Source organism: Apus apus, chromosome 1, assembly GCF_020740795.1.
Source record: "Apus apus isolate bApuApu2 chromosome 1, bApuApu2.pri.cur, whole genome shotgun sequence".
NCBI classification, from domain to species: Eukaryota; Metazoa; Chordata; class Aves; order Apodiformes; family Apodidae; genus Apus; species Apus apus.
In genome coordinates, this window is record NC_067282.1 from 122,898,500 (window position 1) to 122,911,121 (window position 12,622).

The 12,622-nt window shown below is 41.9% G+C and overlaps 1 protein-coding gene across 2 annotated transcripts in view; it reads left to right on the forward strand.

Annotated features, from left to right (window-relative positions):
* The window catches only part of ATP10A (ATPase phospholipid transporting 10A (putative)), a 116,782-nt gene that overhangs the window by 43,826 nt on the left and 60,334 nt on the right, over positions 1-12,622 (forward strand). For both annotated transcript variants that reach the window (XM_051608599.1, XM_051608600.1), the window contains exon 2: positions 2,823-3,027. In XM_051608599.1, the coding sequence (XP_051464559.1) occupies positions 2,823-3,027 (205 nt within the window). The remainder of the gene's footprint in view (positions 1-2,822; positions 3,028-12,622) is intronic.

Consider the following 12,622-nt stretch of genomic DNA (forward strand, 5'->3'; position numbering starts at 1 on the left):
GGCAAAACTGGAACTGTATCAATAGGGTCACTTGGTGTGTTTGTACCGGGTAGAGGTATGACAGTGTTACCTCAATGTGAGGTAACCTGCATGTTCAGAAGAACAGGCTGAGCATGTTAAAGGAATGCTTCTAAAGGACTGGTGTATTTGTAGTGCATCTAGTATCTGAACCACCCCATCTGAAGACAGTATTGTGCCCCTACTCTGCAGAGAATACTTGCAGTGACCACTCACTGACTGCACTGGGACAAGTCTGAGTTCTGAGCTGTGTTAGAGGACATAGAGCAACCCTGGACAAAGAGGGTTAGGAAGTAATTTTCTGTGTGGACAGTAATTTTCCATCCACTGCTGGCCCTCGTGGCACTGCTGGCCCTTTCTTGCCCAAGCCCTCTGCAATGGGCAAGGGTATCTTTCACAAGATCAGGTTGTTCAAAAGCCCTATCCAACCTGACTTTGAACACTTCCAAAAAAGGGGCATCCACAGCTTCTCTGAGCAACCTGTTCCAGTTCCCACCACCCTCACAATAAAAAATTTCTTCCTTAGGTCTTATCTAAACCTACCCTCTTTCAGTTTAAAACTCTTAATCCTGGTAAAAAGTCTCTGTCTCTCTTGTAAGCCCCCTTTATATACTGAAAGGCTGCCATAAGGTATCCCTGGAGCCTTCTCTTCTGCAGGCTGAACAGCTTCATTTATCCCAGCAGAGCCATTTGGCCTTGTGTTGCTCGAAATCCACCCTTCCTGCCGCAGTGTATATAGTTGTGGCAGTTGCTAAGCATGTGAGAGGTGAGGAAATGCTAAAATAGCAGTGCTTTTCAAACAATAGGAGTGAAATAAAAAGTTGTAGTGCTTATAGCATAGTATGGGACTACTTGCTATTCTTAGCCTGATCATACTTCTGTACTGCTACTCATTGTACATGCATTTGAACATCACCCAGTCTCACAGTTAAATTAAAAAGGATGAAGAGCAACGGCCCCATATGAAAGGATCTGGAGATACAGATTGCATGGTTAACAAACTGTTCAGATCTGTGGGTGCAGTGATTTGTACATTAGGGCACACTGGGTTTCAAAGCAATTCTTACTCATTATGAGGAAAAGTTAAATGTTGGTTTTGGCCTGAATATGAAGGGGATGGCTAGTTTCAACACCTGGTATGTACCTGTCTTTGTTAGATTATCATGTTTTACAGTTGGCTCTTATTAATCCTTTTCAGGCTTTATCGAAATAGAAATCATAGCCATAATTTGCATTCCTCCCTTTATAAACTGGATGTTAAAAAAGGACAGTGAAGAAATTCTGGGGGGTAAAACCTGATCTGATGAATCCTTGTTTTTAACAGTATTGTTCAGGATTTAGGCTAGCTCCATGAATAAAGGCCAATTAAGTTACTAATTCCTGTAACACCAGTGAAGGCATGACAAGGATGAATTAGACACGGCTTGACTTTCAGTAACTCCAAAGTAACAACATTGTCAAGACCTGCGTGCTTCCACTGGGTTACAAATCTACTCACATTACTACTGTGTTTTATGTGTTTATTATGTGTTTTAAACTAATATACTTTAACAAATATAAAATAGCTGCCACTGCACCCCCCTTCCCATGAGAATGCCATTCTGCCAGTTGAAGTGCTGTGACAGAGTCTGTCTCTGGTGACAGTGTCAGCGTTGACAGCCGTCTCAGTGCTCACATGGCAAAAGGCCTTCTGACAGCTTAGAAAAGTATCAAGAGTAGCATCTTCCCATTTTCAGGAGGTATTTTACCAAGTTAGTACTATGGCTGATTTGAAATAAAATTTCTTTCAAAAACACAACGGAAGAATTTACACAAATGCCAAGAGAACACGAGTCTGTGTGTGTCATGGATCTAGAACCTTGAATTTTAGCTAGAATTAGTTAAGGAGTCACCTGTTTCTTTTTCTTCTTGCTCACAAAAGAAAAAAAAAAGTTAAAAAATAAAAAAATAGCAAAGCAGCAAGACCTTTAACCTAGTGAGGTTTAGTGGCTGTATCTAAATGAACAACACACACATCAGTGTTGTAGGCGAGTAAGTCTTTGACAAAAAAATTACACTCCAAAAGAAAACGTTCAGGGTAACTAAGCAGAAATTAGCCATATAACAGACAGTGCTATGGCTAAAATGGAGATACTGTGGAAATACTTAAAATATGGCAGTGTCCTTTCCCAGTAGAACAGTGGGACTGAACTTTTCTGTATGACATGTCCTTGCAATTCTAGGTTTTGTGATCAATTGTGAAAGTTGCTTTCTGTTACGGATTTTTGGCTCCTTAGTCCAAATATCAGGTGCAGCACAAAGTTTGTCCCTGTTTGACAAAGGGAACAAAGGGAAGCTGAGGGTGAATCAGAGGGGGATGCACGATGGAGGATGTTCAGGAGCCATACCAAGCAGGTGTCCTGTGCCCAAGCCTGATCTCAGTTCCTTCCCCTGCTCCCTGCCCTGAAAGTCTGACACTCCTTTTCAGCCAGACAGACACTGGCCACCTCCCCTTCATGGAGTCAGGTGGATGGCTCAGAGCATAGTGGAAGGGAGAGGGTGTGGCACTCCTGCTGACCTTGCTTAGCCAGGTCTAACATCCACAGGTGGTCCTCTGGGACTTAAAGAGCACCCTGGGAACTCAGACCTGGTTCTGAGTTGGTGGGAAGTAGCCTCCTGACAGTCTGCATTGCCTTTTCCCAGCATAATTTAAGAGTACCTTCCACAGGCACTATACTCCTCTTACAAATCAAACCAGGTCTTATCAGAAGCACCCCAGTCTATGCATCCTTTTTATATCTGTCCTGTATTTATTTTTTTTCCAGGAATGAGAAGAAATATATAAGCAGATATTGGAAAGAAGTTGAAGTTGGAGACTTTGTGCAGCTTCGCTGTAATGAAATTATACCTGCTGACATACTGCTGCTTTCCTCAAGTGATCCTGATGGGCTCTGCCATATAGAAACAGCTAACCTGGATGGTGAAACTAACTTAAAACAAAGACAGGTGGTGAGGAGGTTCTTAGAGCTGGTAAGTCACCATTCCTCTTACTTAAGAGAAGAATTTGTTTCAGATAAGTAAAATGTTCACTAATCTCCTCCACACCAGTTAAGTCCGCTTGTTCTGGCAGCGCTAGTGAATTATTGTTATGGTTGTCATTAAAATGCTAGCACTTGCCAACAGCTGACCTCATAATAGTATCAGAAGTTTTACCATAATTTTTCCCTGAATTTGAATAGGAATTATTTGGGGCAATTGTGTGTGGTTGGAAAATGTTGAGGGTTTTTAATGGTTTCTATTGTAGCTTGATTTTTGAAAGCACATTTTAACTGCCCAGTGAGAAGATACTTATATATAAACAACTACTTTTCCTGCCTGTAAACCAGATCAGTTTCCATTAGGAATTTTGCCTTAAACTCTTTGTTGCAGAATTATCCCTCCAGCACTTGGAGCATTAAAGCTTTTAAGATTTAAAGGGGCAGCGGGCATGCATTCTGGAGGTATCTGCACTGAAAATCTGTTTTACTGCTCTCTCACTGTGCTTATCTCTCTCCAACAGCACTATTTTGAAACAAAACAAAATCCAGATCAGTTATTCTCAGCAGAGTTAGAGGAAATTACCTGAAGTTTTACTTGCTTTAATAATCTTATCGAACTAGTATTTATTTGTGTGCCCTCCTCTCCCATCCCTCTTTCCAGCTAACCCCAGTTTCCTCTATTTTGTCAGGAGAAAAAAAATATTTTCTAGAATTCAGCTACATCTCTTTTCTTAGTAGCTCTTCTCACCTGAGAGATTTTGCAGACAGTGGTAGCTGCTGTCCTGACCAAGGTAACTGCAGAAACCTATAGTTTTACTGAGGAGGTTCAGCACTAATGAAGTTGCAATCCAACCAACAGGATAAAAATCAATGTGCCTTCCAAATAATTCTTTGTGGCAGATAAAGGCTTTTTCTTAATAGCTTATAAATATGTGAGATAAAGATTTGTGATTGCCACACAGAATTTAGACATGACACAGCAGCAACTGCCATGGCAAGAAGTTTAATCAGCTACAGGCCAAATGTTTCAAAACTCTGTTTCAAAGAGGCTAATTGAATTGCTTCGCAAACATCCCATCCTGTTCCCACTGAGAGGAAATTTCTCCCAGTGGGTAGAGCTCCAGGGAGGTACTCAGATGATGTGTCCCAGTTGTCTGCCAGCATAGACTTCCTACATGACCTCAGGCATATTATGTAGAACAAAAACTATAGATTGCATATAGGCTACTGAATACATGGATGCTTTTGTGTTTGTGGGTACAGCTATAAGCTAAAGGCACATCCTACCTCAATCTCAAAGGAAGACCCAGGAAGGCACCAATTCCTCCACTCATCCACAGCAGAGGGTTGGATTTCTGTGATCCAAGACCATCTGACGCACATCAGGAAGTGTTGGTAAATGGAGTGAAAGGAACTGACATGTCTAAGTGCAGCTCATCATAGGACTGGCTTTCAAGAGCCTTGCTGCCTGGACGAATCCCCTATACTGCATCAGGATCCCCAGCTTCCTGGCAGCAGAGCTGTGGCTCAGCAGTAGGAGTGTGATTACTGGCAGCTGGTGGGCTTCATGGGTACTTGCTGACCCTACAGACTTCCCTGCTCCTGGGAGCTGTGACACCTAGATATGTGCCTGAGCCATCAGTTGTGGAGTCACTCTTCTGTCTTTAACCATCTAACGCATGCATTGATGCAGCAGGAAATCCAGGAGTTTGGCACACTCCCTGAGGTTTACATAGTTGATCTAAACCAGGCAGCTAAAGACTTCAGGTCTGGGTTTTGTACAGTTTAGCAAGACTTGTAACCTTTAGGCTTGCATGGAAGTGCCATTTCCTCCTCAAATAGGTTATCAGAGCCTAAATTAGGCCCCTTTATGGAAGAAAGTTGAAGAAACAGTGCCTACCTAGGGAAGCAAAGCTAGGTTTATGTACCAGGCAGCTCAGCACAACAGGGTATATACCTGGCATGGCTTGCTCAGCATACCCTTCTTTACTGAGGAAATCAGTTGTCATATACATACTTACAGTCAGTCTTGTAGACACCTACAAAGTCCTGTGCTCCAAAATAGGTGGATAAATAATTTTTAAAAGTATTTAGATCACAAAATGCGAGCAGTGGGGTCCAAAATAAGTTGTCAGAGGTTATACCGGGGTCAGCAACAGAAAGCTCATTCATTTCAGTGAAAAAAAGGACTGGGCCCCAAGAAGTCAAGTACTAAAAGAGAGCTTGTAAGAAAACCACGTGTGACTACCTCCCCTCTTAAAATAGCAGAGAAAGCAGGAAATATCCAAGTCCTGGTTCCTGCATCAGCCAAGTTGTAGGCAAAGTGCACACCTGCAAGTACCAAGTCCTCAGCAGCTGTAGCATCACAGAGCTGCTCTGTAGCAACATGGGGAAGAAGAAGAACCGTTTCCCACAAGTATCCTGTAAGTCATCCAGCAGAATACTTGCTATCCTCATTAAAATCCTGGCCAAGACCTGTCTGAGCATGCTGTTAATTCATGCAGCAGCATTAGCTTCCTCACCCCATACTAGTAGGGATAGGCTCTTACTGGTTCTTGAAGGTGTTGCCCTGCAGAGAGACACTGAGCAGTGGGAATGAGCAAGCTCCTCAGGATATGTTGGATAACAGTAGGCCCACACCCAAGCTGCATGGAATAGCAATGTGATGCCCACTTTTTTCAGGGTGAAGTTCACTTCCTGTCTGGGTACCTCTAAGTTGCCACAACTGGAGAGGGCTTATTGTGAGGTTTCGTAAAATACTTCAGAAAACCAAAATTTTCATGCACTAAATCTGAATGTCCTTTTACCAAACCTCAGGGCAGTTTGTTCCCAAATCTCTTCTAGGATCTGCATCCCAAACTGTTTCTGCTTTGAACAAGAATTGCTTTTACATTTTTATGCCACCATTGCACTCATCAGAATAACTCTCAGTTATGTTCATAGCTGTTGTGTTCAGTGTCATTCTGCAGCCCTGTTGTTCAAGCAGGAAAGCAAACAAATAGATAATGTAGCCGTGACCCTCTCGTTCCCACATGCTCAACACTTCCTCCACTCCCCTTACAGAGTGATGTGCCTGGTCATGTGGCTCATCATAGGACAAGAAGCACAGATTTTTTGGAAGCTGCTTCTCAAAATGTCAGTGCCGATAGCTGTCTTTGAATAATATCTCTATAGCAGTACCTCAAGCATTTTAAATAAGCTGTGTAACAAAGCTTAGGATTTCTGTGTCTCTTATATGAACTGATAGCTTCCAAGCATGTCCCTGTGAAGCAGGTCAATGAATAACAGTTATTTCTATACCCATCACACTGCTGGGCATGGGAAAGGTGCAAGAGTGAGGGTAAAGCAATTGTTTCAAGGCACTTCTCTGCTTTCTTTATCCCTGCCCTCTGCCCACCCCTCTGTAATTTACAGTCCCACAGGTCTACACCAAGCTGCTTGCCATAAAAAGCCTGGTTGCCAATTTGGAGTTGCTGAAGTGGCATGTGTGCTGGGTGGTCCCCTTGCAACCAGAGCACTCTCCAGAGCAAGCCCAGCGCTGTTGCGTAGGGTACAGCCGGCCTCTGGAAAGGCAGCCTTTCTGCCTGCGTGTTCTGAAGGATCTTTGTCTTTCTTTTTTCAGCATTAACAGCATATAAGGTCCATAGTCTCAGAGAGTCAAAGGTTTTAGTTTCCCTCTCCCAAACCTTTGCTCAGAAAAGTACCATTCTGTTTTCTTTCTAGCCAACTCTTTAAGCAGCTATAAGCAATTACAGAAGCTGTTCTATATCCTTATCTCCTGTGCTTTGCAGGCATTATTATACTCTAAACATATGCCCAGAAGACCCAGGATCAGCATTTCTCGACTTGGATTGGACCTGTCAACTTCTGTGTTCCAAGAAACTTGTTTTCTTTTATAGTGCAAGTGATCAGAAATACCGCTTATTTTAAGCACTGCTTTGATTTCTCTTGAGTAATTTATATAGAGCGGCACATAATTCTTCTTAGCTTTGCGTGTTTGTTAACGAACGTGATCTGACACAAGCCTGCACTTTCTGGACTTGATTCTACACCCTATCGATATACAAGCTGTGAGAAGAATCACTGATACATTCCTCTGTGATTTGTGTGTCTGAAGATATCAGTTTAAATATATATCTTGTTGCTGTGCATTAAAAATAGTCAAGAAAAAAGAAAGTCACTCAATGAGCAAGTTAAAAAAGAAAAAAGGAAACAGATTTTTCAAAGGCCTTGACATTTTTTCCTTGGAGACTTTAAATACTGTGGTCTTGTTATCCAGCTACTACAGCAACAGGATTTGTTAGAAATGTTTAAAATAGTCAGAAATATACTTCTGAATGCTCTGTTTTTAAAGCAAAAAGGACAGTGGACTGTCTTCACACTGAAACACACATCAGATCACTGTGTGCAGCATGACACATTGGCAGCTAGGAGGAAGCCCAGGGAATCCCACTGTTAGTGATCTAATGGTGTTAGCAGTGACCAGTAAGCATCTCTTGGAAAAAAAAGAGTATTTCTTGGTATTTCACCAGTCCCCTAAGTTTCTAACCCAGCTGCACTGCTGCCAATCCCAGTAGCCAGTTCTGGTGCACTGGATCTAACAGAAGGCACAGTAGGCAGGAGGAATCAATGTGTTTTCTGTGCTACTCTGCAGGCTGCTGTGCCACCACACCCTCTGCAGTTGCTTATGGAATGTTTTCCGTCCATGTGAGATGTTGTGTAAGCTGCGCTTCAGAGAGCGGATAAGCAGATACAGCTTGGGCTGCGAAAGCTCAAAACTCCCTTTCAGGTTTCACAAACTTGATTTAAGATATTTTGATAGTATGAATCTAGACTCACAAAAAACATTTACATTTTCTTGCTGCCTTCTAGTACAAAGCAAACAAAATATTCCACTGTTTATACTCAGTATGTCTTTTAACAAAATTCACAAAGACTTGCTGTGGATTCTGGAGCAGCTTAGGGTTTATTAACCACTGGCCAACCACTGGATGTTTATGTGGAAAGCTTCAGTTCAGCTGAAAGCTATGCTGAATCTAGCTGCTGCCATCCCCTGTGAGAAGGTGCTTGTATCCCTCTGAGAGTTGGTGGGGGTAAGGGTTGGATTATTTTTTTCCCCCTCTCATTTTCTCTGAAGAGTAGACCTTTGTTCAAAGCGAGCTTGTACTAGCATGATTAAACAGGTTTAGATAAGTCTTGCAAATGACTTTGTGACTGCTTATTTACTTTGTCTAAAAAGCACATCTGAATTCGGTGTCTGCCTGTTTGGCTGTTTGGGAGGGTTCATTTGCATGCAGACTAGAACCAAAATAACTCATCAGTCTGATTTCCTCACAAGTCAGTATGTTCCTTCTGGAATATGTATGAACTCAGAGCCTATGCTCACTGTAGGCACATGTGCTCATCTGTCCCAGCCTGAAAGTTGGGCTGAATTGACAGATCCAGCTTTCATTCCAGCCCTACCTGTTTTTGCTCAGTGCTGGAAGCATACTGGGTACAGCTGAACTTAGATGAACACTCCCACAGCCCCGTTCCAAACAGTAAGCCATTTATACCATCTCTTTCTTTCCCTGTGAGTCCTAGGCAGAAACTGGTCCAGAAAAGAGGGCAAGACTGCTTTCTGGAAGGGCTGCACTTTAAGCCTGAGTGTTGGTGACTGCTCTATGTGTGAAGTACTTCGGGAAGGGCAGTTCATACTAATTGCATGAAAACAGCTCACAGGGCAGCCCTGATAACTCAGTATAGGTGTTCCTGTTGCATTCAGTTTTTTCTCCAAAAAAAAAATATTCTATGAGCTTGTATGAGTTTATATGAGCTCGAAGAGTCTGATTGAGTCTTCTAAAGCAACACAAGAATGGGCATAGCTATACACTCCCTGTCACTTCTTGTCCCACTACCAGCCTCAGGCTATATCATCCACCTGAAATTAGTAGCAATAGTACAGTATTATAATCAAGTGACATTAACTAGTCAGCATACTCAGTGTTGTTTAGACTCTAAGTACTATAACAGGGTAGATTCAGACCACGAGAACAGTGAATTTTTGGCATTTTTAGGGGGTTATTCTTTGTGCCTTTCTTTTTTGCAGTATTTTGAGAAGGTTCACAAGGCTACGAAAAGTGTCTTGAAAATTCCAGATGCGCACATGTTAAAACAGCAGATTAGTGCTCTGTCCCACACGTTGCCAAAATTAGATTTCCCTGAGGGAAAAGAGAGTTTAAAAAAATAACCAAACAAGCAAAGAAAACAATGGTTTTTTCCCTATGCACTACCAGAATATTAAATTTAAAACTCCTTTTTTTTTTTTTTAGTTTTACAGTTTAGCTGAAGATTTTAGTGAAACACATCTTGTAAAAGTGGTGTTTATCTTTGTGATGTGAGCATGTCACACCCTGAGAGGACCTTTGTCTGAGGTCGTGCCTTGAACATTCAGTAGATTTCTTTGAGGAGGGTTGAATCGCTATGAAAAGCTCTACACGTATATTGTATCTTTTTTTGGATGTTCTGAAATTACTTGTGTGGAAACTGTGGACTTGTCTTGTTGTGAGAGGAAGGAACTACTGTCTCTCTAACAGAAACAAACGTATAGTAGCTGTGAGCAGAATGGCCTGGTGTAGAGCAGGACCCGAGTCAGTGCTGTGGCAAACTTCTGTGTGAGCCAGAAATACTAAAGGAAGGCTGAGAACAATTTTTTACTGTAAGAGTGACAGAGCACTGGAATAGGCTGCCCAGAGAGGTTGTGGAGTCTCCTTCGCTGGAGACATTCAAAACCCGCCTGGATGCCTTCCTGTGTGATGTACTCTAGGTGACCCTGCTCTGGCAGGGGGGTTGGACTAGATGATCTTTCGAGGTCCCTTCCAACCCCTAGGATTCTATGATTCTATGATTCTATGAATTTTTCACTCAGCCATTTTAATCATGGTGATTAGTCAGCAGTCTCACCCTAGGAGGAAGTTAGAAATACAGAATTCAAGAATGATGGTTCATTTCCTCCTTGGTCAGCTTTGAGCAAGGTTATCATGTCTTTCTAGTTTCCATAGTGCAGGTGTCCAGGCCGCAAGTTTCACTGTTGAGAGAGTTCATCAGAGAGCCAAAGTATTTGAATAACTGTAAGAGAAAATTTTGGATATCTTTAAGCTCTGGGGGAAGGCAGGGAGGTGAAAGAGTCGAGTCCTTAAGAGTGCTGAGTACTTGACATTTGCCACGGGCATTGGCTGGTTTTGTGTTTAAATATAAAGGGGCTAAATTTATTCATCAGAAGTTTGAATGTCTTGGCTGTGAAGGACCTCCCACCCTCCAGCACCGGTGGAACAGTGATAAAGCCATGTAAGGAAATGTGTTATGCCAGTGCTTGTGCTGGATCTGACCTCTAGAGAGGTGGGACATGTTGTTCTCCATATCGATAGTCCAGCATCTCTCCATTCTGCTGTTTCTCTGAAGAAGCCTTAGAAAACAAGTGAGCATTTTAGGTCCATAGAGAAAATAAAATGCTGTACTGCTTTCCTGTTATGGTGAAGTACACATTTACATTTAAAGCCAGTTAAGAAAGGATCTTCCATTTATTCATTTATTCATTATTCCATTTATTCATTGCCATTACTTTTCTGATCTCCTAGCCTATTTCAGTTTTACAGAACAAAAGTTTATTTATGGAACTGTTTATTCCTTAGGCATACGTTGGCCTGTTATCTGGGAAGAGGAAATATCTGGAATACCTGTTCTCAGAAATGAGTTTTTGTAATATAATGCTGAGAACGCCTGATACTAGGATTTTTGAGCTGGAAACATGTCATACTACCATGTCTCTGATACCATGTCCTCAGTTGGCAGTATCAGTAGTTAGGAAAGGATTGAAGTGCCTTCCTTTCCAGAGCAGAAGGATTCACAGTGTTAAAGCCACATGTAACCTCAACAGTTACGGTATGATCTCACTTCCCTTTGGAAGCACTGAGGTGAAGGGGTCTGCTTTTCTGTCAGAAGCAGTAGAGCAACAGAATGAAGAACTCCTATATTTATCTCATCATCCAAGATGTGAACCCTCATCCCACTTCTCTTTTTTCCACCTGCTAGCCTCCACGTCTTTTACACATTTTAGTATTGATAAGGCCACAGAGGCCAGTAGAAATTTGCATTAAAATGTTGCTTACATGGGAAGTGGTTGTCCATATGTCTCAAAACTGTTATTTCAATAAACTCATGAAAATTTCCATTCATTGGTTATGCCCAGGTTCATCCTTTCAAGCTCTGCTATGACCCTGCACAGGTCTGCTATGACCCTGTGATGGTCAGACACTTCACATGTGTCTGTGCTTGTGAGAGAGGAACCTAAGATTGTCCTGTAGGTACGTGACAGGAGAAGATTCTGTATATTCAGAATGATAGTGCTTCAACTTCTATTTGGTTTTGAATTTAAAACGTCAGTTGTGCATTGAGATTTTTAGACAGCAGTGCTAACAGACTAATTCAGCTTTCTTAATCATACAGTAATGAACTGTTTTACATTGAAGCATGGAGCACAGCTTTTTGGCTTTGAAGAGGAAGAGAACTTGATGTTTAACATACAACATGGTTAGAAAAAGTGTATAAATGTCACGAGCGTTTAACAGCCTCAACTTAACTTTTCCAAGTTTGTCTGCTTGTTTTATTTTTCGCTTGACTTACTTAAATACCAGATTCAAAAACATGCCAGATGGCTAAGCAAACTCATATACCTGTATAGTAATGTGGCCTGTATGGCTAAGATCACAAGGATCTGATTTACAGGCTGCTGCAGTTTAACAGGAAAGGATAAAAATGGCATTATCCTACTGCTCATTACATGGAGGTGGGTCATGCCAGCTACTGAGCAACAAAATGCAAATGTAGTATCTTCTGCTCCCTCACAAGAAGCTGTTTAAGCAATATCTCGTTAAGGTTGCAGAATAGATAACTGATTGTGATATGGAAGAAAATTACACAAACATAATTTATTCAATTATGTTCTCCCTGGTGGTCTTGTTCCTGACATTTTTTCTCATAGGTGGCACTTCCACATCTCACATTTATTGAATGGTTATAATAATGAGTATTTGCATAAGAATCGCAGAATCACAGAGTTCGGATTTGAAGGGACCTTTAAAGATCACCTAATCCAGCCCCTCTCCCGTGGGCAGGGATGTCTTTCTCTAGATCAATTTACTCAAAGCCACATCCAACCTGATTTTTTTACCTCTTCAGTGACGCATCCACAGGTTCTTTGGGTGACTTGTTCCAGTATCTTACCACCCTTATAGTAAAACATAGCCAGTCTAAATCTACTCTCTCTCAGTTTAAAACTGTTGCCCCATGTCCTGTCACTGCAGGCCTTGGTAAAAACTCTTTATTTGTCTTTCTTATAAGCCTCCTTTACATATTGAAAGGTCGACAAGGTGTCCCCAGAGACTTCCCCAGGTTGCACCTCAACTCTCTCAATCTTTCTTCACACCAGAGGTGCTCCATACCTGGGACCATTTTTGTGGCCTTCCTTTGGACCTGCTCTTACAAGTCTATGTTTTTCTTGCACTTGGGCCCCCAGAGCTGGATGCAGCACTCCAGGTGGGGTCTCACCC